Source organism: Terrapene carolina, unplaced genomic scaffold, assembly GCF_002925995.2.
Source record: "Terrapene carolina triunguis isolate 2854851 unplaced genomic scaffold, T_m_triunguis-2.0 Scaffold89, whole genome shotgun sequence".
Classification (NCBI taxonomy): Eukaryota; Metazoa; Chordata; order Testudines; family Emydidae; genus Terrapene; species Terrapene triunguis.
Window position 1 is genome coordinate 30,429,916 of NW_020664440.1, and position 24,174 is coordinate 30,454,089.

At 48.2% G+C, this 24,174-nt stretch overlaps 3 protein-coding genes across 6 annotated transcripts in view; 2 read left to right on the forward strand and 1 right to left on the reverse strand.

Annotated features, from left to right (window-relative positions):
- Positions 1 to 12,615, forward strand: part of LOC112102339 (pre-mRNA-processing factor 39-like) — a 25,134-nt gene extending 12,519 nt beyond the window's left edge. For both annotated transcript variants that reach the window (XM_024193567.1, XM_024193568.1), the window contains exons 8-14: positions 1,134 to 1,298; positions 2,377 to 2,503; positions 3,951 to 4,219; positions 6,308 to 6,492; positions 7,978 to 8,052; positions 9,721 to 9,874; positions 12,016 to 12,615. In XM_024193567.1, the coding sequence (XP_024049335.1) occupies positions 1,134 to 1,298; positions 2,377 to 2,503; positions 3,951 to 4,219; positions 6,308 to 6,492; positions 7,978 to 8,052; positions 9,721 to 9,874; positions 12,016 to 12,078 (1,038 nt within the window). In that variant the 3' untranslated portion in view covers positions 12,079 to 12,615. The remainder of the gene's footprint in view (positions 1 to 1,133; positions 1,299 to 2,376; positions 2,504 to 3,950; positions 4,220 to 6,307; positions 6,493 to 7,977; positions 8,053 to 9,720; positions 9,875 to 12,015) is intronic.
- An 86-nt stretch (positions 12,616 to 12,701) lies between these two features.
- MRPL49 (mitochondrial ribosomal protein L49) lies at positions 12,702 to 19,221 on the reverse strand. Its single transcript, XM_024193571.3, has 4 exons — positions 19,114 to 19,221; positions 18,760 to 18,925; positions 15,665 to 15,789; positions 12,702 to 13,007 (listed from the first exon to the last, which is right to left on the reverse strand). Exons 1-4 carry the CDS (start codon positions 19,207 to 19,209, stop codon positions 12,861 to 12,863), a joined length of 534 nt encoding a protein of 177 aa, XP_024049339.2. The 5' UTR covers positions 19,210 to 19,221; the 3' UTR covers positions 12,702 to 12,860.
- A 77-nt stretch (positions 19,222 to 19,298) lies between these two features.
- FAU (FAU ubiquitin like and ribosomal protein S30 fusion) lies at positions 19,299 to 23,539 on the forward strand. 3 transcript variants are annotated; one of them, XM_024193572.2, is made up of 5 exons: positions 19,299 to 19,384; positions 20,853 to 20,940; positions 22,027 to 22,171; positions 23,107 to 23,162; positions 23,376 to 23,539. In XM_024193572.2, the coding sequence occupies exons 2-5, from the start codon at positions 20,866 to 20,868 to the stop codon at positions 23,499 to 23,501; spliced, it is 402 nt and encodes a 133-aa protein (XP_024049340.1). In that variant the 5' UTR covers positions 19,299 to 19,384; positions 20,853 to 20,865; the 3' UTR covers positions 23,502 to 23,539. The 3 variants fall into 3 exon arrangements, with proteins under 3 accessions (XP_024049340.1, XP_029767046.1, XP_029767045.1); XM_029911186.1 differs by lacking the exon at positions 19,299 to 19,384 and adding an exon at positions 20,323 to 20,406; XM_029911185.1 differs by lacking the exon at positions 19,299 to 19,384 and adding an exon at positions 20,323 to 20,402.
- The last annotated feature ends 635 nt before the right edge of the window (positions 23,540 to 24,174 follow it).

Sequence of the window (24,174 nt, forward strand, 5' to 3'; positions counted from 1 at the left end):
CAGGGGGGGTGTGGGGTGTGGCGGGGGCAGGCTCAGGGCCGGGGGTTGGGGTGCAGGAGGGGTGTGGGGTGTGGCGAGGGCTCAGGGCCGGGGGTTGGGGTGCAGGAGGGGTGTGGGGTGTACGAGGGGGCTTAGGGCAGGGAGTTGGGGGGCAAGGTGCAGGAGGGGTTTGGGCTCCGGCTCGGCCCCGCTTACCTAAAGCAGCTCTGGGGTAGCAGTGGCGCGCACCGGGGCCAGGGCAGGCTCCCTGCATGCCTGCCCTGTCCCTGGCCCCGCGCCGCTCCAGGAAGCGCTGCGGCCCCTGGGGGTGGGAGAGGCGGAGGGCTTCATGTGCGCTGCCCTTGCCGCGCCTCCAGGTACCTCCCCCGAAGTTCCCATTGGCCGCGGCTCCCTGTTCCCAACCAATGGGAACTGTGAGGCAATGGCAATGCACGGAGCCCTCTCCTCTCCCTCCCCCACTTCTGAGAGCGGCGCGGGGCCCACGGTGCCACGGGGGGGCAATCCCGCGGGCCGGATCCAAAGTCCTAAGAGGCTGGATCCGGCTCGCAGGCCGTAGTTTGCCCACCCCTGGGTTAGACATACCTAGACTTCCCCTGGTGGAATCACTCCTTCATCCTTCTGAAGTAGCAACGCTGAACATGGAGCTGTAGTGGGGGGCTTGTAGTCATGGGGCCTTAACCTGAGCTCCTATCTTTACACAGACATAAGATTTCACAGCGCTCTTTGTAATGGAGATATCTGGCCAAAATTTTCTTCCCTTGCTGCTGTGTACTCGGGGTTTCTCATCTTACCCCCCCAAAGGTGGCTACATTTGCTGCCTGGGTAGCATTTTGCAAACTATAGGGAGATAGATGAGGGATGTACCATCATGGTGCCCTTCCATCAGCTCCTCCCTGGGTTGAATGCTGTTCTGAATGTCTGCTCTACAATATTGTATCTTTATTGTAACATCTAAGGATCCTAGTCAGGGCTCCATTGTACAAGGCACTACATGCAATACCTGCCCCTGAGAACTCGCTCTCTAGGTTAGCTCTCCCCCACCATCCTGTGCCTGAGTCTGCTTCCTCTGCAGCCCCCCTCCTATCTGTCTTGCGAACCTCTGTTTATTCCTCCCCATCCCAAACATTTTTCAGATCAAGAGGCCATACTTTCATGTCAAGCCGCTGGAACGAGCACAGCTGAAGAACTGGCGTGACTATCTGGACTATGAGATCACCAGTGGCTCCCACGAGCGCACCATTGTGCTTTTTGAGCGCTGCGTCATTGCCTGTGCCCTCTACGAGGAGTTCTGGATCAAGGTGAGCCCCTTCTTGCTTCCCCCTCCTCCCTGGGGGTTGCGTCGCATATCTGAATCCTGCTGACTTCACTCTGAAGATGGGCGGCGCTCCTCCCCTCACAATCCTCCATCTCTGCTCCTAAGGCAGTTAAGAGGATGCTCTAAAAAATCTCCTCAATGGCTATGTGTTGTCTTAGCCCTGGAAGATGGATCTGTTAGTTTACCGTATTTCCTCATTCACAGAAGACAGGCAGGAGATAAGCCAAAGCCTTGTTGCAGTCCCAAATGTTCAACAATGCCATGACTAGGAGCGTGGATTGGCTTTGGATGGCGGTAGCAGGCCGTGGGAGGATTTGTGTCCCTATTCTGCAGCTGATAAGAGCAAATTTTAACTTGAATACCCCTGCTGCTTTTTTAAAAAATGGCTGTGGGTAAAGGGGGGAGCATCTGCTAAATCCCCGGGGCACACTGGCCTACAGGGCTTAGCAAGCCCACCCTTTGGGACAGCAGCTCAGAGCTGGAACAGAATGGTTGGGTGCAGTCTCTTGTTTCACTGGTTTAAAGTAGATTGGCTTCGCCCTCTAGCACTTAGGCAGGGTCTAGTAATTCTGCTCCCCTTTAGCCTTGGGCAGAGTCCCCTAGCCCTTGGATTAAGCCAGCAGCATCTTGTAGGGGTGGGGGTATTAAATGCCCCCTGGGAATCAGAGAGTTAATTCTGCACCAGGGCATGAGATTCTTCTCCCCACCCTGGCTGCTGCCCACATTACTTGTGCAGTCAGCACGAGTTCAGGTGGTGCTCTCTTACGGATTTCCAAACGTTTCATTTATTTTTTTTTATTCTGCATGTATATTGTGGAGCAAAATTCTAACACCCTTCTTTTAAATTCCGTTGCTGCTTTTTATCTGCCCGTGTTTCCTACCTGCCTAAGAGGGTGCAGGAAATTCTGAAGAGAGGTGTGTTAAGCCCCTTAACGTGAGTGCACCATAACCTTCTCAATACAAGCTGATGTAGCAGACTTTCATACATTCTATGCCACAGGAAGTGGGCAACCTTAACGCATCCATGTCCTCTTTGTATCCCCTGACCCCTTTTAATCTAGTACACGAAATACCTTGAGAACCACACTGTGGCTGGGGCCAGGAGCGTCTTCCAACGAGCTTGTGGCTACCACCTCCCCAGGAAGCCCAACATCCACCTCCTGTGGGCTGCATTTGAAGAGAAGCAAGGTCAGAGGAAACTTACCCTAGCTGCACCCCTCTGCTGATTTGCTGGCCTGAGAAGCCCTTGGTTAGCTGGAAGTTGACTTAACTAAGCAGTTCAATAGCGGGGGAGGTGATAGAGTTTCTCATTGACATTTCACTAAGCCACCCAACCCTGTTTTTGTGTGTTCACAACCAGCCTGCTCAGTAACTCTTATTGAAAGATTGAGGCCAAATCTTAAGGGGCAGACATGACTGGTTCAGTTCTGAACTCTAAATTAGCTCTTCATGTGCTAGTCTCTCCCAGAGTGCTTAGCGAGCAATAGAATCTGGGAATGCTGGGATAAGATTTTCAAAATCAGTTAGTGAGTTTTGAGTGCCCAGCGTGACACCTGATGTTTTCTTAGAGGTAGAGTGCTTAGCAATTTGAAAATCCAGGCTCCTTTAAGATGTCTCAAGTTGAGCAAAATCACTAGTCATTTCTGTAAATCTTGGCTCTGGCTCACTTTTCCATAAACTCACATGTAAGTTGGGATAGTCTACCTGGGTGTGTGTCTTCAAACCCCCAGCAGAGAAGAGCCAGAAAAATGATTTGAGAGTTGGAAAAAATTATTTACAGAGACTTAAGGAGCTCAGTCTCTTTAGCTTATCAAAAAGCTCAATAAGTCATTTAATTATGGTGTATATAAGTACCTTCATGGGTGGGGGGAGAGAAATACTGGATACTTAAAGGGCTCTTTAGCATAGTGGAGAAAGGCAGAACAAGACCCAGTGGCTGGAAGTTAAAGCCAGAACAATTCCAATTAGAAATAAGGCATGTTTTTGACAGTATGATTAACGATCAGAACAAACTCCCTAGGGAAGTGGTGGATTCTCCATCTCTTCAGGTCTTCAAATGAAGACTGGATGTCTTCCTGGGAGATGCTTCAGTCAATTATAAGTCTGTGCGCTCCACACAGGGGGAACTGGTTGATTCTCCAGCCTATATTATACAGGAGGTCAGACTAGATGGTCTAATGGTCTCTTTTGGCCTTAATCTGTGAACTGCTGCCTAGTAAGGGACATACAGAAACCTAGGAGCTTCTTGGCCAGAAACCCTTTGCTTTAGCTGTGTCTATGTGTTTAAAATGTGTTCTTGTCAGATTTATATTGATTTCAATTGCAAATATTGGCCTGTACCATGTTTAAATTGCAAAGCCAAGACCATAATGTGTATCCGTGATGGTGCGCTATCCCCTTCAGTCTTTACAGGCTTAAAGCGGAGGTTAGATGATTTGGAAAATGCCGCTAAACCCTTTAAGCCCCCTAGTGTGGTAAGTTTTTTGCCTTTGAAATGAGTGAGACTCTCGTACAACAGATTTAAAGCAAAATAAATATAGCCTCTAAATTCACTGAGCACCACATGTGCTTGCCATGCTGCCTGCCTTCACTGCCACTGTCACTTCTTTCTCTCTCCCCTCCCGCATCTGTGCAGGAGACCTGGAGGAGGCACGTCGCATCTTGAAGTCTTATGAGGAGTCCATCCCTGGGCTGGCTATGGTTCGTCTGCGTAGGGTGAGCCTGGAGCGGCGACATGGCAACCTGGAGGCAGCTGAGGCTCTGCTGCAGGAAGCCATACGAGACAATGAGGGGATGCCCCTGGCCTCATTCTATGCCATCAAGCTGGCCCGACAGGTGTTGAAAGTGCAGAAAAATCTAATAAAGGCTCGGAAGGTTCTCATGGAAGCACTAGAGAAAGACCCGGTGAGATTTTGGGATGGGGAGGGTGACATTCCCAAGAAGACAATGCATTAGGGTTTCTTGGTGAGATAGTGTCTCTGTCCAGGAGGGAACAGATGCTGTGGAAGACTGTTCTGCATAATTGCATATTTTTATTAGTGTATTGATTGCATCTAGGCTCCAGCTAAGATTGAGGGGGTGCTAGGCACTGCACACAGACCTTGATCAAGATTGGAGGGTCATCTTTCTGTGGTGCTGGGCACTGCACAGGCACCTACTGAGAGAGAATCCCTGCCCCAGAGAGCTCACAGGCTAAGTAGTCAAGCTTAGTGAGGGGTGACACATTGTCTAGAGTGACTCATGATTGTGAGTGCCAACCTCAAGGCAGACACCCCACACTAGTGGTGTTTTCTATAATTAAATTTCACCAACCCAGTAACAAATGTGAACTCCTGGATCACTATAACGGTCTTACCATGGAGTCACAGATAGTCCCCTTAGACTCTACAGTCTATCTTGCCACCCACACAAACTGGACTTAGTGCTAAATGGTCACTTACCCCAAAAATCACACTACATTCAGGTTGCTTCCGGTCCCAAGAGACCAGTCACTTAACCCCAGATCGATTGGTACCCTAGATCTTACACCAAAGACAATGCCTATAGCCAGTCCTTTAATAAACTATCTAAAGGTTTATTAACTAGGCAAAAGAAATAAGAGTTATTTACAGGTTAAAGCAAGCAAATATACACACAAATGAGTTACCATGTAAATCCTAAGAGTGACAGAATTAGTCATCTGTCAATTCAAAGTGTCTTTGAGGGCAGACCCAGGAGGCAGACACTGGAGATCTCTGGCTTCAGTTTAGAGTCTCTGGCCCTGTCAGAGTTCAAACAGCCAAAGAGATGGAAAATTTTCCTGTGACGGTTTTCTTTCCTTCATTCAGCTTCCAAGTCCATAGGACAAGTTTCCTTGTATGTAGCATTTTCCAGGTGCAATAGGGCCATTAACCAGTCCATTGTATTGTGATATTCCTTGATGGCCTATCTGGGTGGGTGGGACAATTCCCTTGCTCTGAAATTGTAAACTCAGGCATGGGAATTGTCCCACCCACCCATCCAGAAGGGCTATCAAAATCAAATGGGCCATCAAGGAAGGGGGTGTTGCGGGGCAGCGATCAGCATCCAGGTGATCATTTTCAAAATTATAAAGTAAAACCTACATATTTTCTTACAGCATGGAAAACAGACATTGCAAGTGAGATTAATGAATGCAGCAATTTACAAGCATTTCATGGAGTCTAAACACTAAATACATTCTTATAAGACTAATACCTATTTTGAGCAAAACAAACATACAGGTGAACTGGTCTGGTCTCCAGCTATGAGTTTGTTGATTCTTAGCTTATGCCTGCAGCCTGGGCAGGAGCTGGCATCTGTGGCCTGCCAGTGTCACAAGGGAACTGAGGCACTGAGAAAGGAAAGGATGTGCCTGTGGTGGCAGAGCAGGGACTAGAACCCAGGTATCCTTATTCCCAGTGTTCCAGTCACTAAACTACACTTCTGCCTGACTCTTGGAGTGGCCCAGTCAAACAACTTCTAATATGAGAGCAGTCAGGTCGAGGGTTTATGGGAGTGTGGGGTGTGGTAAGCAAGGATCAAAGGGCAACAACCAACCATTAGCCATTTTGGCTTCTGTTAGTGACAGGGTCCTGGCTGAATTCCAGGTTAGACCAGTCCATTCTGCCTCACTAAATCTACTTTCCTCCTCCCCACACACACACTCTGATACTTGCATCTGAGTGTGGGATTCTTTTGCTGCTTGTACTAAATCGTGGTGTGGTATTTTTGTGTGGGTCAACAGCTGTTGCGCTCCAGTACCATAGATAAACGATGAAGCACTTCAGGATGAAAGGAGATGGGGAATTTTCTGAGTGCAGAAGAGACCTCTCCATAATTCCTGGAGCTGAGGGTCATGTATCCTTAGTTCTCAGAATGAAGACTGAAGCAGGAAGATTTCAACAAGACTTCCCCGGTGCCTTCTGAACATACCTTTTCCACTTGGACCAGGCACCACATCTCTGATCTCTCCCTCTTCCCTGTGTCACACAGGAAAATGCGAAGCTCTACGCCAACCTCCTGGAGATAGAGTTCAGCGCCGATGTCAGGCAGAATGAAGGCAACACCATGAACTGCTTTGAGAGAGCCCTGAGCAGTGGCCTCCCTGAGGAGACGAAGATTGTCTTCTCACAGCGCAGAGTGGAGTTCCTTGAGGACTTTGGGTCCAGCATACACAGGTAAGAGAACACCCTGTCTGCGTGGGGCTGTTTCTGAGACCCTCACCCCTTGAGTACAAAAAGTCAGATAATACAGTAACTCCTTGCTTAACGTTGTAGTTATTTTCTTGAAAAATGCGACTTTAAGCGAAACGATGTTAAGCAAATCCAATTTCCCCATAAGAATTAATGTAAATAGGGGGATTAGGTTCCAGGGAAATCTTTTTTGCCAGACAAAAGACACATACATATACAGTACAAGTTTTAAACAATTTAATACTGTACTCATCAATGCTGACTTTGAAGCTTGGTTGAGGTGGTGAAGTCAGAGAGTGAAAGAGGGTAGATCGTCTGGCTGCTCCTCTTGCTGTTCTTTCCAAAGTACCAGGGGGTGTTCAACCCCAGGCCCTGCTCCCACTCCACCCTTGCCCCACTCTTCCTGCCCCTGCACACACACACCCCCCCCCCCGCGCCCCTCGTTTCTCCCTCCCCCCCCCCCCCCCCCCCCAGCCTCCTGAACGTCGCAAAACAGCTGATTGCTGCGGGGGGAGGGGGGGAGTTGCTGATCCGCGGGGCTCCCAGAGGGCGTGGGGGCGTGGAGGGGAGTTGATTGGGGGGCTGCCGGCCCACCCTGCTTCCAAGCCCCCACGGCCAAACAAGCAGACATTACGCAACTTTAAATGAGTATGTTCTCTAATAGAGCAGTGATGTAACAGCATTAACTGGGATGATGTTAAGTGAGGAGTTACTGTACCTAACTCTTGTACGGTGCTTTTAATCAGTAGAGCCCAAAGCTGGCAGGTATAATTATCCCCATTTTACATATGGGGAAACTGAGGCATAGATCGTGGAAGTGACTTGCCCAAGGTCACCCAAAAGGCCAGTGGTAGAGTTGGTAATAGAACCAAGGTCTCCTGCATCCCAGTCCAGAGTACTATCCACTAGGCCCCCTGTCCCAGTGTCCACAGAGGGGAGTGTTCTTGGGGTTCTCCTTCTCTGGTGAAAGGTACCTGATTGATGGCTCTAGAGAATTAAGCCCTCTATTCTTACGCCCAGAATCCTCTAGCCTGGAACTGACTTTGGGTTAATTGCATCCACAAACATCAGATCAGTCACAGTGTGGCTAACGCCAGCCCCTTGCCCTTGAATTACCACTAGGGATCGTAGTTGAGACTTGATGGCCTAATCTTCCATCTTTCAAATCTGCCAACAAGGGAGACAATCATTCTTTCATAGGTTATAAAGCCAGAAGGGACCACCAGTAAATACCCATTTTGTTGGAGGTAAAGACTTGGCTCAAGTGGTTGGAGTTTAGCATGCCACTTCTATTCCCACCTCTGCTAGGGAGCACCGGGGGCCAAACGAAGCTTGGGGCAAAACAAAGCACGTTCAAAGTTAGAGGGACAAAGCTTTCTCTTCTCACCAGTGCAAACTTTGGTAAAATCACTGAAACACACACAGCAAGTTCTCCTGTTCTTAACCATCTGTCCCCTTCTGTCTTCCCAGCTTGCTGACAGCGTATGATGAACACCAAAAGTTCCTCAAACACCAGATGACCAGGAAAAGAGCCCCTGAAAATGGGTAAGGCACAGATGCTACCAGATTTTAAACAGTCTCTCATACATTGGGAAGTGTCATGAATAGAGAGGAGGGTCAGAATATTATATAGGAAGAACTAGATCGGGGTGGCCAAACTTACTGACCCGCCGAGCCAAATATGACAATCTTCAGAAGTTCGAGAGCCAGGGAATGCCTCTTGGGGCTTCAGCCCAGCTCTTGTTGAAGCGCCAAGCCCCGGCAAGCGTGCCCCACGGCGCTGAAGCCCCAAGAACCCCTCCCCGCTGGGCAGAAACCAGAGACGATGCTCCTCCCTGCAGCTCCCATCTGTTTGCTACTGCCTCTCCACGTGGAGCTAACACCTGAGACCTGCGGGGAGGGGTTGCTGAGGGCAAGGGGGGGCATGCCTTGGGTGTGTGACTCAAGCTGTTGCGGGAGGGGAGGAAGAACCTTTAAATTGTGCCCCCAAATCTCTGCAGGCACCAGTTATCTTTGGCAGAAGCCTCTAGCCCCACCGCCCCGACGCAGGGCAGAAGCCCCGAGCTCTCCCCCCAGCCTGGTAGGTGGAGAATAGGGGGGAAAGTAGGGGGCTCAGTGAGCCACATTTTAACTATAAAAGAGCCACGTGTGGCTTGCGAGGTACAGTTTGTCTATTTCAGGGATGGCCAATCTTGAGGACTGGAGTAATAGAAATGGGATGAAATTTAATAGTACAAAGTACAAGGTTGTGAATTTAGAAACTAATATTTTCTGCTATAAGCTGGGTGCTCATCAATTGGTAATGAGGAGGAAAAGATGTCAGTGTATTAGTCAATCACAGAATTACTGAGAGCAATCAACGTGATGCAGCCATGTAAAGGGCAAATGCAATACCATCAGGTGAGAGATTTACAGTAGAGATAGGGAAGTAATAATGTCATTGGACAAGACACTTATAAGACCTCATCTGGAATACTGTGTACAAGCCTGATCACCTGTGTTCAAGAAAGATGAATCCAAAGTGGAATGTATGCAGAGAAGGGCTCCTAGGATGATGGGAATGAGAACCAGTCTTATGAGCAGAGACTGAAAGAACTGGGCTTGTCTTACGTGGCAAAACAAAGGCTGAGAAGGGATCTGATGGCTCTCTAGCAATACACTGGGAGATAGACCTCAGGGAGGAAGAAGAGCTGTCGAGGCTAAAGGACAATGATGGCACAAGAACAAATGGAGATAAACTGGCCAAGAATAAATTTAGGCTGGAAATTAGAAAGGTACTAACAATCAGAGGATTGATATTCCGGAACAGTCTGCCAGTAGAGGCAGTGGGGACAAACAACCAAACTAGTTTGAAGATGGACCTTGATAAGTTTATAAACAGGATTGTAACATGAGGTTGCCTGTGATCCAATCCATGCTATTTGATACAGGAGGCTCCTTCCAGTCCTGATTGCTTTATGGTGCACCAGAGCTGTCAGTAACTGATCTTGAATGCCACCCTGCTCAGTTAAGACTCCTGCTTGCCAATTGTTTATACGCAGACTAAAAAGCAGCATTTTTGATGATTGACTTCCTTAATGAAGTAATGCTCATCCCAGAGCCCAGACAAGGATGTGCTGTGTACCATACTAGGTTTCCTCTCTCTGATTCCAGACTCCTCTAGGTCCTGTGCTATGAACTGAGTTACTGATTGCATTTTAATTTTTTCCCCAGCTGCACTGACGAACCAGAAGACAAAAAGCTGAGAGCTGAGGACTCTCCTGGGATGGTCAACCCTGCGGTCACTACTGCAGGCATCCCACCACTGATGGGTGGAGATATGAGTACCAATCCAGCAGCCGCTTATAACTACAGCACCTGGTATCAGGTCAGCAGTGTGGCACTAATGCGGTTTTCTGAGCCCCGTATGCTAATGCATCTGGCAGGATTGAAATAAATGTGTGTGACATGTTTCCATTCCCTGTTCTAGCAGAACAGCAGCTCTACTATAGTTCAGGTTGCGAGTTGCTTAACGGTTAAGATGATTGCTATAAAATCTGCATGGTGATTCAGATTGTCTTGAACTTGCTGTGTCTCACAGGGATGTGGGGATAGGGTTAGTGGGTCAAATTTGGATGTTAAACAGTGGAGAAGTAGGCTGTGTTGCAGAGGTGCTGAGAGATTATTTAAAAAAAAAAAAAAAGAGGGAATTTAAATGCCTAAAAATGTCAAGATTGCCTTTGTGGTGTCTTGTGCCCTTCCAGAATGTGGAGAATGGCTAAGTTTAAACCACAGAACACCAGGAAATGAAGAGTTAAGGTACATCCCCTGTCCTTCCCCACAAAGCAGCCTTAACTCTTTCCTCTTTGAGCAATGCTCTACCATGCCAATAACACCCATACTAGCACTCTCCCTTCACAGATGCTACAGAGCACATGAGCACTGTAGGACCCTGTCTGATAGCTCCTTTTTGCTAAGGCAATCCTTGCATTTGGTCAGGTGTGCTGAACAAGAGGTACTTACACTCAAACACAACCTACTTCACACAAACCACTTCAGACTTGCTAAATGTTACCTCCCCTTCACTCTTGCCATGAGGATTCCTTCTGAGACATTGCCTTCATTTATCCCTCACAAAGCCTTAGAGACCACAGACTACCAACAAAATCCCTATGGCAAGAAGACACCCTTGTGTACCTCTGTTGACACAACCTGCAGAACTCAGCACTGAAAAGAGGCATACTTAATCCCTCAAGGTACTGTGCACCTCTCATATCACAGTAACAGATCTGCAAAGATGCTCCAACCAATCCCTTCACCATTCATTTAGCTACATCTAACACTGAATGCAGGTGGTGTGCGTACAGATAAATGCTGGAATTTGGATCTCTGGAAAACACAATGGCACTTTCTCTTAGAACTTCCTTGTATCTCCTTATTGTAAATTCATAGTTTTTAAGATAAGCAATGAAAATTGGATCTTCTAGTCTGACCACCTGTACAACACAAGCCAGAGAATTTCACCCAGTTACCTCTATATTGAGTCCAATAACTTGTGATTGACTAAAGCATCCAGTCTGGATTCGAAGACCTGAAGAGATGGAAAATCCACCATATCTCTTTGTAATTTTATTCTTCACCACCGCCCTAACTGATCCATTCCTAGGAGCTATTGCCAGCTGCGGGGTAGTGGGCAGAGTTAAGTTTGCATTGAAGAGGTAGTATGTGCCTTAGTCCTGTATTTTCTGGTTTTAAAAGGTTTTTGGTTAGTCACTTTGCACATTCTGGAAGAGCACGAGGCAGGGCTGGGCAACCCTGAACTGTGTGTTAACGAAGTTCTGGGGTCTTTAATAAAGGAGAGTGTGGTCTGGTGATCGGATCAAAGGGCTGGGGTTCAGGATTCCTGGATTCTATTCCTAGCTTGGAGAGTTTTCTGGTGGTTAGAGGGACTGAGAGTTAGCCCTCTTGTGTTCTAGTCCCAGTTCTGGAAGGGGAATGAGCTTTTGTGGCTAGAACAGGAAGTCAGGGCTCTCAGGTTTTATTCCCACCTCTACCACTGATTCAGTGACCTTGGGCAAGTTACTTGCCCTGTTCTTCTCTTCTCTTCTCTCTCCCCCTCCCCCCCATTTTATTTGCCTATGGGATTTGCTCCACAACTACACATTCTTGGCCTTCATAAGATGTAAACCTCCCTTCTCCAGCCCCAATAACTGATTCGTGCTATTGCAGGATATGGGACTAAATGAATCATTGGTCTGATCCAGCATGGCAGACTCTTCACTTTCCTATCCTCATCCAGTGTTACTACTGTGAGCTGTTTAAGAGTGGTCATATTGAACTCCAGAGGTGGATGAAGTGCTTCCTTTATGTATAGTGTTTGGATCCTTTGGGTTAAGGGTGCTATAGAAATTTAATTCTTTATGGTGGCCTCACTGTCAAAGGAATTTCCTTAATGCTGGGGGAGAAGTTAGTCTCATGCTTCGCCCCACTCTGACAATAACTATGTTCTCTCTTTTGTTTCAAATGTAGAACTACGGCGTCTACGGGTATCAAAATCCATGGAACTACAGCCAATATTACTCTCAGAGCTGAAAGTGACAGTGTGAGATGCATGACCAGTTCAAAAGTTCAAGGAGTAGCCACTTTACACTTGCTTCCAAGAAAACAAGAAGTGAAAGGAAAGTGGCTGTTGACTCTCTTTGTAAGAGAGGGAAACTGAACTGCCTTGTTAAAAAGCCCCATTTCTCCTCTCATTGCAGTGAGCTGCCCTAACTCCTTCCTTAGCCCACATTATGAACCAGGTTAGATCATGTCTAGCCTTCACCTCCAATGGCAGCCACAGAGTGGGCACTGCCTCTTTGCACTGAACTGATCTCTTTTAGATGGAAATGTCTAAGAATCCCTTCCTGTATACAGTGAACTCACACTGGCCTCACTGCAGACACAATGGGGATCCAAAAGCTGAACTCATTTGGCAGCAGCAACAAGGAACAATCCCTTATTGGAGCTCATAGAGCAGAACTTTTTTTTTTTAATTAATTTTATTGCAACAGTCACCCAAGGAAGGGTCATTTTGTAAACTTTTCCTGTACATTTCATGTGGTATAAATAAATGTGCAATTAATCAGACATTGTTCTTCAGCGCAGCAGAGGATGGAGTTTTGTTAACTTTCACATGGATGTTATAGTACAGCTCCCTCTCTTGGCAAAAAGCATTCTGCTAATAGGACATTACGTGGACACTTGCTGCTGTTGCATAAAAAATAAGACTGGTTCATCTGGGTCTAGGATAGCTCTGAGCAAGAAAACACATCTTCCTCAGAAGGGGACAGATAGCATCCATCAGCACAAAGAAAATGGGATAGTTGGTTTATTTAAAAGCCCTTATTCAACAACCACTCTTTCAGTTCATTGTCAAAATAGCCCTTGATACGGATGCTGCTGGTGATTTCGTTGACTTGAATAGGTGGTGGTTTCCCAGCGAGCTGAGTGAGGAACTCCTTAACTTCCTCTTCCAGGGCCTGAGGTTAAAGAAACAGAACAAGAATAAAGTCTCAATATAACTATCAAATAATGACAGTCCAAAAGTTTATAGGCATCAAACACTAGGCCAGGCTTTCAGCAGTTAAGAGCTAGTTTGACTGTCTTGGTTTAAAGCGGGGCATGTGTAAGGCATAACACTAAACCATTCAGAGATGTTATGTTGTTAATTATGTCTTGTAGGAGCTGCCAGAATAGCAGTGTCAGTGGTCCAGCTAGTCTGGTATTTTGTTTCCTGGGGTGGTAGATGAGTCTAATAAATAGAACTCTCCATTTTCTGCATCCATGCAAGGAGGAAAGTGATCTCTCCTCAAGAAAGAAAGCTTTGCTCCTTATTCTGGACTAGTATAGCATCCCTATTAGCTTTTTCCTAACTAATATCACTGTAGTGGCTGTTACTCTGGGGAATATGTAACTGTCTTACAAAGCTGTATTTAGGGCCCTACCAAATTCTTGGCCATGAAAAACGTATGTCAAACCATGAAATGTGGTCTTTTGTGTGCTTTTACCCTATACTATACAGATTTCATGGGGGGAGACTAGTGTTTCTCAAATTGGGGGTCCTGACCCAAAAGGCAGTTGCAGGGAGATCACAAGGTTATTTTAGGGGGCTACGGTATTGTCACCCTTACTTCTGTGCTCATACTATACCATGTTATCCTTACTTTTGCACTGCTGGTGGCAGCGGCTCTGCCTTCAGAGCTTGGCTCCTGGCCGGCAGCTGCCATTCTCCAGCTGCTCAGCTCTGTAGGCCATGCTGCTGTAAGAGTAGCAGTACCGCAACCAACCACCCCCCCACCTCCCAATAACTTTCCCAATAGCATGCATGATCTGCAAATTCCTTATAGAGAATGAATGCTCATTAATTCCACTGTAATGCCATATGATTAGGATCCACATGAAATAGATGTATTCAATCCCCAAATGTAGGCTCAAGCCGTACAGTGCTCTCAATCTGCACACACAAATTGAGGGTAGTGTAGAACCTCTTACAAATGCACAAAAAGTACCAGGGTTTGCATTCCTTACGGCCAAATTCTTCCCCAGGTATGTGACACACTTATCTGGGGCATGGTCATGAAGTTAGGTAAATGAATAATCTAAAGAGTGGCATGACATGGGGTAACTGGGAGAAAAACTGAGCAGCAGGCAGTCTAAAACTGCTCCAATGAGCAAATTCCTTATTTTCTGTCCGCCAAATGCACAGGCACATTTTGGGCCATTCCTGGACCTTGAATTGTGTGTAGTGTGGAACAAGAGAAGAATAGGATGACCCTTACCCTGCCTTGTCTTAGTCTGCTTCCTGCCCTGATCCTACTGGTCCCCAATCCTTTCCGTCCCCTGTCCTTACAACTACATATAATTAAGAGAAAACATCAACTCTTTTGCAAGCCTTTCATCCTGCCCCCCAATCCCTCCTCTAACTCCATTTAAACCCCAGGTAGTTCATATCCTTTAGAATTATATCTTGTGGTGTGATAGATCCAACACCAAAGTAACCCCTCTCCCAAGAACAATTTCTTCAGTGATGTTCTGCTCCCTACTAACCCTGATTGAGAACCCCATGAAACAGATGCATTCAATCCCAAAATGTGGGGTTGCTCTATTATAGGACCTTTATTTCCCAGAATATCTTTCTGGGTTTGGCCCTTTAAGTTCAGCAGAGCCAAACAGCTGCAGCCCTCAAACAGTCATTTGCAGGTGGTATGTTCTAGTTCCATCCCTCTTTTTCACCTACCAAGTACCTGTTGGGTTTCAGGCATTTGGAGCTCTTGGATGAACATGGGCAGTTCACATTCACTGCAGTGGGAGCTACATAACCATCCACGGACATATCTGGGCCTTTACATGATACTGTACATAGCTTAGAGAAAGATACACTATTCAATTGGGTGTGTTTATCAGTGCCTAATACAGAATATGACTCTTTCACAAACATATTTAAATATACAATTGGTAGACATTTAAAAAACATTGAGAAAGGCAGCTGTTCAAAGCCTAGGCAAATATGGTTCTGCAGCTACAATACCCATCTGGCAGAATCACTGGAATAGTCAGATGACATCTACAGTAGTAGAAAAGCAGTTGAACCAAAGTCTCAGATTTGAACATCCCTAAACACTGGCCACATTCAGATTTGGATCTGAACTATGCAGCTAGAGCCCAATTTTGAAATCTGCATTCAAGACTGTTCCAAAAGGCTTAATGCAGTACACGTTCGGAGAGAACAAAAATCTATTTGAAAGAAAATAAATCACATTAGTTAGCACATCTGCCTATAAGAAATCATTATGACTGCATGTGATAACAAAATGCACCTTCACACTCCTTTTTGGGTCAGGACTCCTACAATTACAACACCATGGAATTTTAAATTTAAATAGCTGAAATGAAATTTACCATTTTTAAAATTCTATGACTGTGAATTTGACCAAAATGGGCTGTGAATTGGTAGGACCCTAGCTATATGTCTCCGATTGGCTGTGAAACTGACTTCTGCAGGATACATTCAATACACATTCTCCTACTATTAAATTTGCATTCCCTTTTGGGGTAAGGAGAATCACTGAATATGCATTGTTTAAGAAGCTGTATCATCATTGGTAGGCTGTTAGGAATGAGTTGGAATGGTGCATACCCAGATATCTCCTTCGATTTTCCTGATAACAGTCATCCTCCTATTGCCACTGGTGATGTCCTTATAGACTGGAACGTTGTGCATGCGGGACCGTCTCACAAAGTACGGAAGGGCAGGTGGAGTATCTAATTAAAAAAACTGATTTCAACGCTAGGTCAGACCACTGTCTGCTCTGCATGCTCCACTAGTGAGCTCAGATCAGAAAAGTGACCCTGGTGAATCTCAAGTCATCTCAGTTTGCAACTCTACTCTCCGTACCACAGACTCCCAGTACCATCTAAAAATCCAATCAGAATTTAGCTGACTTAAGCATGAAGGCAGAACAGATGCCTGCTCACATGCCGTAGCTTGGCTAAAAATCTGACTGGAATAAATTTTAGTCACTTTTCTGATGCCAACTGCTTAACAAGGCTTGTATTTCTCAAGCTTTAGAAACAGAGGGGTAAGCCTATTCCAGGCAAAGAGGCAGCATACTCTGCTGGAAGGACTACTAGAAGCCTTGATCACTTTGTATCTTACTCTTAAAACCACAAATCCTTGAAATAAAACATGCAAACAGTGACTGTAGCTTAAAATAAGTTACAGGAAGCGAGGCCAGAGTTAGGGGCCAGTTTGTGTTGTTAGGGCTGGTCCACACTACCCGCCTAATTCGGCGGGTAGAGATCGATCTTCTAGGATCAATTTATCGCGTCTCATCTGGACGCGATAGATCGATCCCAGAAGCGCTCCCCCGTCGACTGCAGAACTCCTGCTCGCCGAGAGGAGGAAGCGCTGTCGACGGGGGAGCCTGCCTGCGCCGCGTGGACCCGAAGTAAGTACTTTTAGTTCGATATAGGAAACGTCGACTTCAGCTACGCTATTCTCGTAGCTGAAGTTGCGTTTCCTATATCGATCCCCCGCCCCAGTGTGGACCAGCCCTTAGAAGTCAAAGAGTACTGCAGGTTGGGTGCCTTCTGATCTGAGAAAACGTATCTTTTTGCTCTAGGCTCATATACCCTTTAGGGTTATGCAGCACTATGGGGGGAAACTTTCAAAGAGACAAATGGCACCCAACTCTTTTACTGTATGAAAACTTCCTCAGACTAAAATAAATAATCTGAGTCATAGGAATATATAGCACTGTGACCAAAACCCACCACTTTAAAATCACATGGAAAAACATTTTAAGGAGCATATGGGACTTGCTAACATTCAATGCACTTACTGCAGCATAACCCATAATCTGGTGGAAAAAATGTAGGTGACACTAATTCCCCTTCACTTAAGAGCATTGGATGTTCTAAAATACTGTGGAACAGCGGTCACCACGATCCTAGAGGATCTCCCAGTTGATCGTGATCTCTGGCAGTGCAGCGGGACTGCCACTAAAGCTTGCTCCCTGCCTGCCCTGGCCCCACAAGGCTCCTGGAAATGGCCAGTGTAGGCCCCAGCGGGGAGCAGGGATCTCCCTCTGCACACTGCTCCTGCCTGCAGCTCCCATTGGCTGGGAACAGGGAGCTGTGGCCAATAGTAGATGCAGGGGAAGTGCTTGCAGAGAGGGGCAGCATGCAGGGACACCCTAAACCCCCTCCTACACCCCAGCCCTGACCCCCCCCGTACCAAAACTCCCTCCCAGAGCTTCCATCCCTCACCCCCTACTGCACCCCAATCCTCTACCCCAGGCTTAGCCCAGAACCCCTTCCCACACTGAAACCCCCCAACCCAGAGCCCACACCCTCTCCCGAACCTCAACCCAGGGCCATCCCTAGCTATTCTGGGGCATACACAGCCCCTCCCAAGGGGGGGGTCCCCAGGCCTCCATGGGTGGGGCTGGCTTAGGGGGCAGGAGGGAACCACCCCCCAGCACTCACTGGCAGCACAGCTAGGTTGCTGCACTTCCAGCTGCTGGTGAGTGCAGGCCCAGCCCTGCTGCAGTCCTCAGGAGAGTGGGGGCAGGGCTGGGGCTTTGGGGAAAGTGTGGAGTGGGAGCAGGGCTGGGGCAGAGCAGGGGTGGAAAGAGGCAGGGCTGGAGCAGCACACAGCTGCACAGGGCACCAGGAAATGTGGTGCCCCACACAGCTGCATACTTTGCATATGGGTATGGACAGCCCTACCCCAGGCCAGTGAAAATGAGTGAGGTTGGAGAAGAGCAAGCGGGAGGGGGGGGGGGGCACATCGTAATTGGAGTGAGTGGGGCAGGTCTGGGGGAGGGGGTGTGTGTGATTCTGGGTTGCCCTTAAATTCAAAAAGTGATCTTGAGCATAAAAAGGTTGGAGACCACTCCTCTAGCTCAGGCCAAAGCTGGTCTTCCTCACAACAGCACCAGCTTGGGCTTTTATCTCATTGGTCAGAGGAGCTAGTCAATGCAGAACTGGGATACAGGCACAGCATGCTAAATCAGCACTTTACAACAAAAACAAGGAGGAGTCCAGTGGCACCTTAAAGACTAACAGATTTATTTGGGCATAAGCTTTCGTGGGGAAAAATAAACTCACTTCTTCAGATGCATAGAGTGAAAATTACAGATAATATATATTTATGCCTGTATCTGTAATTTTCACTCCATGCATCTGAAGAAGTGGGTTTTTCCCCCCCCACAAAAGCTTATGCCCAAATAAATCTGTTCGTCTTTAAGGTGCCACTGGACTCCTCCTTGTTTCTGTGGATACAGACTAACACAGCTACCCCTCTGAAACTTGGCACTCAACAACAGTTGCTACAAGTAGGCTTGGCAGAACTTGATTTTTGTTTTGTTTTGATGGATAATGTTTTAAGCAGCTTTTTCAATTTAAGTTTCCAGTTGTGAAAAATCATGGATTTTAAGCATTTTGTTGATTTAAATGTTCACAATTGTGGGAAATTAGACATGTTGAAATTCAAAGTTAAAGCTTTATAACCATTAAAATACAAACTCAGTATCACATATCAAAATATACAAAGTAAATATCCTTAAACCAAATTAAGTTCTCAAGCAGTATTTTTATGTTGACTATCTGTAAATGTCAGTTACCAATAGAAATATTTCAGTGGTTTGGGTGCATGCGGTGAAATTGACCTTTACTGATACATGGAATCCTTCCAAACCCAGCTCCAGGCTAGGGGCCCTATACTGTTACCTGAGGGGGCTCTCCAGCCCGACGGGGTGGGGTACTCGGCGTGTTTGGGGGGAGCAGGAATTCTGGTGGGTGGAATGAGTCTCTCCACAAATTTATATTCTTCAGTGGATTCCACGATCCCGGGATAATGGGGGTGGTAGGTCTCAGGTTTGTCCCGGGACTGGCTCTGAAATGCAAGGGGGGAGGGTAAATAACCCCTTCAGGTGCTGTTCTTGTGCTATCCCGCCTGCGGGAGCCGAGCGCTGCCTGTCCCGCCCCACGGTGGGCGCCGTTTCAGTGGGGCAGGAGAGCCACCCCCTAGCTGCGGGCGGGCGGTAAGGACGAACCGGCTACCTGAGCCCCCGTTACCGGTACCTGCCGGGCAGTCGCCTGCAGCAGCCGCCGGGCCCCCGCGCCCCACACGCTACCCGGCCGCCTCCTCAGCCCCGCTAAGGCTATGGCCGCCGCCATCTTGCTGCTGGGACCGAGGAGAGGGGTTGTGACGCCTCCGCGGGCGACAGCCGACCGTGTATGACGTGACGCTTTACGCACCGCGCGCGTCTCCCTGTACGTATATCAGCGTGCGCGCTCCCGCTTAACTCCTTTCTCTTTCCGGCTCCATCTTGTATGGTGGTGGCGTCTCGTGGTGAGTGAGGCCCCGAGGTCCTGCCCGCCGGAGAGCGCGGCCTGAGAGGGGCTCTGGGGGGTTGGATCAGGCGGTGGGTGACGCCGGTGGGAGGGTGGTTTGGGGGCTGTGGGTGGGAGTGGGGATTCCGAATGGGGCGGGACACGAAGCAGCCCTCGCCTCACCCGTCCCCCGGGGGCTCGTGGTGCGGGGGCACCCCCGGGCGGCATGGGGTGCCTGGCAGTTGTGGTGCTGGGTGGCGATGGGTCTAGGGTGGCGGGTAGGAAACCCCTTGGGTGAGTGAAGGCGGGAGGTTCCCCCGCCTCTTGCTCCACCACTCCAGTGGGCCAGACGCCTCGCTGGCCTGATCTGGAACAGGAGCCCAACGTGGGCAAGGAAGGGGCAGATGGGGCTCACAGGCAAACTGTGAGAAGGCTTGGGGCTGACTCATGTCATGGATTGTGACGCGTGAGTAGATCCCTGGATGGTGCCGGGTCCCTTGTGTCTCTCCCAAGGTACCTGGTCATTGGGAAGTGGCTCCCCATTCTGCATCTTCTGGTAAAGTTGGCTAGCTCAGCTAGGCACTTTTAAGCCTCATTCCCTAGTGAACCACTCCTGGCTTCTATCTCCAGATCTGGGAGGAAAGTGGAGTCAGTGGGTTTTAGAGCAGGGGAGGACTGGGAGTCAGAACTCCTGGGTTCTGTTTGTGGCATACTAAGGATGCTGCTACTCAAGTGTATCCAAACTTCCACATGTTACACAACCCTTCAGACTAATCCAGGCCCAGCAGGTGGCATTGACTTTTTACCAGTACTGTCTGTTTCTGGGGTTGCAGCAAAGTCTATCTGGGGAGGAACATCAGTAAAGTTTCCTTGTTTATGCCCTAGCAGATCTGCTACCTGAAACCTCTGCCATTGTTGGGAAGGTGCAGAGACTGACTTTGGCTAGATTGTGCTTGATCAGAGGCAGTCATAGCAGAATTCCAGGGCCTTTGGAGATACCTGCCTTTGCCAGGGTTTGGGTATCCTGATTGCATTGTGTAGGTAATGATTTATTGCTGCAGGCTAAGTCACTTAACTCATGTTTTGATATGGGATTCACAGCTAGAGAAGGGGGCTGGGAGCCAGATCTTCTGAGTTCCTTTACTTGCTCTTCTGTTTAAGCCAGTGACAGAACTTCTGGGCTCTCTTTCAGGGTTTGTCACTGGCTCTGGAAGTGGGGGTGGGGGGGGGAGTGGATTACAGCAGGGGTGCTGGTAGTCAGGACTCCTGGGTTCTATTTGTAGGTGTTTCACTGGCTCATGTCTGCTTGTTTCCTGTTTGGGTTTTATCTGTAGAGCTCCCAGTAGGTTACTGGGTAGCTGCTTGTCTCTCTCAGCCAGTCTAGTGCAATGTAGCCACAGAATGCGAGGCCTAATGTCTTTAGCCTGCTGTGGGAATGCCCTGGTCTCAGGTAAATTGCCTTAACACTTGTTGTTCTGTCCATTCAGCATAGCTGGAACCATGCAGCTGTTCATCCGTGCTCAGAACCTGCACACCCTTGAGGTGTCTGGCCAGGAAACAGTAGCTCACATTAAGGTAAGGATTCGCTATCCACATACACACACACTCTCTCTCTCTGCCCCCCTATGCCACCCTAAACAATTCTGTAAGGCTTTTCAATGCTTCCTTCATCTGATTGCTCATGCCCGAGGGGAAGGGCAGGGGTAGAATTGCTGCTGATTTCTGATCATAAATATTGGCAAAGAAGGTATTGGGCACTGCAGGTCCCTTTCCTCTGTGTGATCTGTGTTGAGAGAATCATAGGGACATGGCTGCCCAAAGTTGGACCACATCAGGCTTTGATCTTGACATTATAAGTTGAGCATGTGCTTCCTAGTCCGGAACTTGGATGGAAGACCTTCACAGGAAGCCAAGGTGCTCTGGAGTTGAGTCAGTAAGGGGCATTCTGTGCTGATTCCAGTGTCCCATCATGGTATTGGAAAGGCTGTGCTGCGGGGGGGGGGGATTGAGCTCAGGAGGGGTTGCTCTCCCCTCTTACAATGCTGGCCTCAACCAGTACTCCCTTGTGTCTGCTCTTCGGAAGAAATATTAAACATTCCCGATTGCTTGTCACTAAAATCTCCCTGGCACTTTCTGTGACACCAAATTGTAATCGGGGTAATTGCATTGGGCCTTTCAGTTTGAATGAAAGGCTGTTCGTTTCACCCCATAACTCAGTGGTATCTCTCCCCAGTGCCACTCTAAACAATTTGGTCAGGCTTTTCTATAGCTCCTGTCTGTGCCCTAGTGCATGGATTCCTTTCCCTCCATGGCATTTACCCCATTCATATCCCCAGAGACTGTTGGAATGCATCATCTCTTTCCCTGCAAAGCCAGCTTGGACAGCTCTAACTCTCCTCATGAATCAGTCCTCCTCGTTCCTGATCTGTGGCAGTGGGATCTGAGCTCCTTCCAATCACTCAACCTTATTAGCATTGTGCTGCCCAGAAAGAAACACTCTTTGATCTTGGATACTGTGTCCCCTTGGATAGCCCACCTCTACCTCATGTTATGGGGGGGATTACAGTGATGCCTGCTGACTTGAGGAAGGTGCTTGATTAGCTTTGCTCTCTTGGCCTCACTAGCTGACTGTACCTCTCTGTACCTTCTGTCTCCTATCAGGCTCACATTGAGTCCCTGGAGGGCATCGCACCTGAGGATCAGGTTGTTCTCTTGGGTGGAACTCCCTTGGAGGATGAATCTCTCATTGGGCAATGTGGCATCAGCGAGTTTACCACCCTGGAGGTGGCTGCTCGCATGCTGGGTGGTAAGTATTAAAAGGTTCTGGGAGAGGTGTACTGGACTTAAATCCCAGATAAAGCTCCTGGACAGGTGGAAGAGGCATGCAAAAGAGTTCATCCCACTGAGCTCTTTAGCTGGGTTTCAAGAGCCGATGGCCAGCTACAGCAGGGTCATGCTAGACTAAGACCACTGCAGCCATTGGGGCTCTGATTGGTGCATGAGAAGCCAGAGGACCTGGAGGATGCCTGTGTAAAACAAGCTTGCTGGGTCTCAGCCCACTGTACAGGGATCCACATCAGACAGCACTCGGAGGCCCCTCATATTCAGTCGGAGGCGCCAGAGTGAATAGAACATACTGAACTCCAGTCCAGGACTGAAGCCCATTGGGGTTGGATTGGTTGTGGGAACCTTGTCAGTCCTTCGAGATACATCTACACTGTGATTTAAAAAAAAACAAAAAAAACCAAAACAACAATACCCATAGCACAGAGTCTCAGAGCATTGATCAGCTGACTCAGACTGTGGGGCTAAAAATAGCAATGTAGATGTTCCAGCTGGAGCCTGGGCTCTGAGACTCCCTGTTCACACGGTCTCAGAGCCCAAGCTCCAGCCTGAGCCTGAAAGTCTACGCAGCAGTTCTGTAGCCCTGTGAAACTGAGTCAGCTGATCTGGGCCAGCCAGGGTGCTAGTCGTCGTCGTCTTCTTTTTATTGTAGACATATCCTTAGAGGCCCCCAGTCACCATGTCTCTTTTACAAAGGAGGTTCAGGAGCCAGTTACTAGGATGCTGGTGACATGTGGGTTAACTTAAAGGTCTAGTGAAGAAAATGCAGGACCTAGAGTGACAAAGTTGGAATGAATCTGGCCACCAGGGCAACCACACCAGTGTCCCAGCCACACTGTACATATTACCCAGTGTCTTGTGGCACTTGAGTACAGCTCTCCTGATTTCTCTCCCCAGGTAAGGTCCATGGCTCCCTGGCTCGTGCTGGGAAGGTGAGAGGCCAGACTCCCAAGGTAAGTGATTCTTTTGATGCATTGATGTAACCAGGGGGAGTGGGGGCAGGGCTGTTTGTTTCACCTGCTGCAGACTTTGAGGGTTTGTTGCAATTTGATATCAGTAAACACTGTGACCACTGCAGCCTAGTGGTTCACACAGGGGGACTAGGAGCCAGGAGTCCCGCCCCCTCTTGGCATGTTGCTAAGCTAACTGTGCTCTCTTCCTCAAAGGTTGCCAAGCAAGAGAAGAAGAAGAAGAAGACTGGCCGTGCCAAGAGACGCATGCAGTACAACCGGCGCTTTGTCAATATCGTGCCGGGCTTTGGCAAGAAGAAGGGCCCCAATGCTAACTCCTAAATGGCACACTTCACCCAATAAAGCAGATGTCACCTGAGCGTGCTGTCTTGTGGTTGCTTTCATTCCCAGGGTCCTGAAACCCAGGGGGCGGGGGGGGGGGGGGGCATTCTCGCCTCCCTCCCCTTGCATGTGAGCTGGCTCTGTTCAAGATGCCCTTGAGTCTCAACCACTCCTGCCTGCCTGTGCTTCAGATTCCTCTGGGGCACTTCAAGGGAGGGAACCAGCTGTGAGTGGCTGAGAAAGAGAGGTTGGGGAGGAGCTAGGTCCCAGACAACTGGGGTTGCCCTACCTGCTGTCTTCTGAGAGTTTACATACCACTGCGTGTTCACTGAAGCCTCAGTGCATTCCATGTCCTGTAGGCAACCTGCATTACTGACACTGCAAGCAGGAAGGGGAATTGAGTGCTAGTTTTGTCTGCTCTGTGGGCTGAATTCTGAACTCTCTCTTTACAACAGTGTAGATTCTTTCTCCCACTAGAAGTCTCCCCAGAGCTTCTCATTTTGGTGCCCAAAATCTAGGGGTGGAAAACCCTTCTGGAAGCTGTTGCTACAATGAGCAGGCAACTGTTTATCCTCTGCTTAAACAGATTAGTAGAAACAGAACAAAAAGAACAAGGAGTCTGGTGGCACCTTTAAAGACTAACAGATTTATTTGGGCATAAGCTTTCGTGGGT

What these genes read in the sequence shown, in the direction of transcription:
- MRPL49 (XM_024193571.3), bottom strand. Translation starts at nt 19,209, where the DNA reads ATGGCGGCGGCCATAGCCTTAGCGGGGCTGAGGAGGCGGCCGGGTAGC. An exon ending in TGCAGGCGACTGCCCGGCAG is followed by an intron (nt 18,926 to 19,113) that starts GTACCGGTAACG and finishes CTTGCATTTCAG; the next exon opens with AGCCAGTCCCGGGACAAACC. An exon ending in AAATCGAAGGAGATATCTGG is followed by an intron (nt 13,008 to 15,664) that starts GTATGCACCATT and finishes CTTTAACCTCAG; the next exon opens with GCCCTGGAAGAGGAAGTTAA.
- FAU (XM_024193572.2), top strand. Translation starts at nt 20,866, where the DNA reads ATGCAGCTGTTCATCCGTGCTCAGAACCTGCACACCCTTGAGGTGTCT. An exon ending in AAACAGTAGCTCACATTAAG is followed by an intron (nt 20,941 to 22,026) that starts GTAAGGATTCGC and finishes GTCTCCTATCAG; the next exon opens with GCTCACATTGAGTCCCTGGA. An exon ending in GGCTGCTCGCATGCTGGGTG is followed by an intron (nt 22,172 to 23,106) that starts GTAAGTATTAAA and finishes TTCTCTCCCCAG; the next exon opens with GTAAGGTCCATGGCTCCCTG.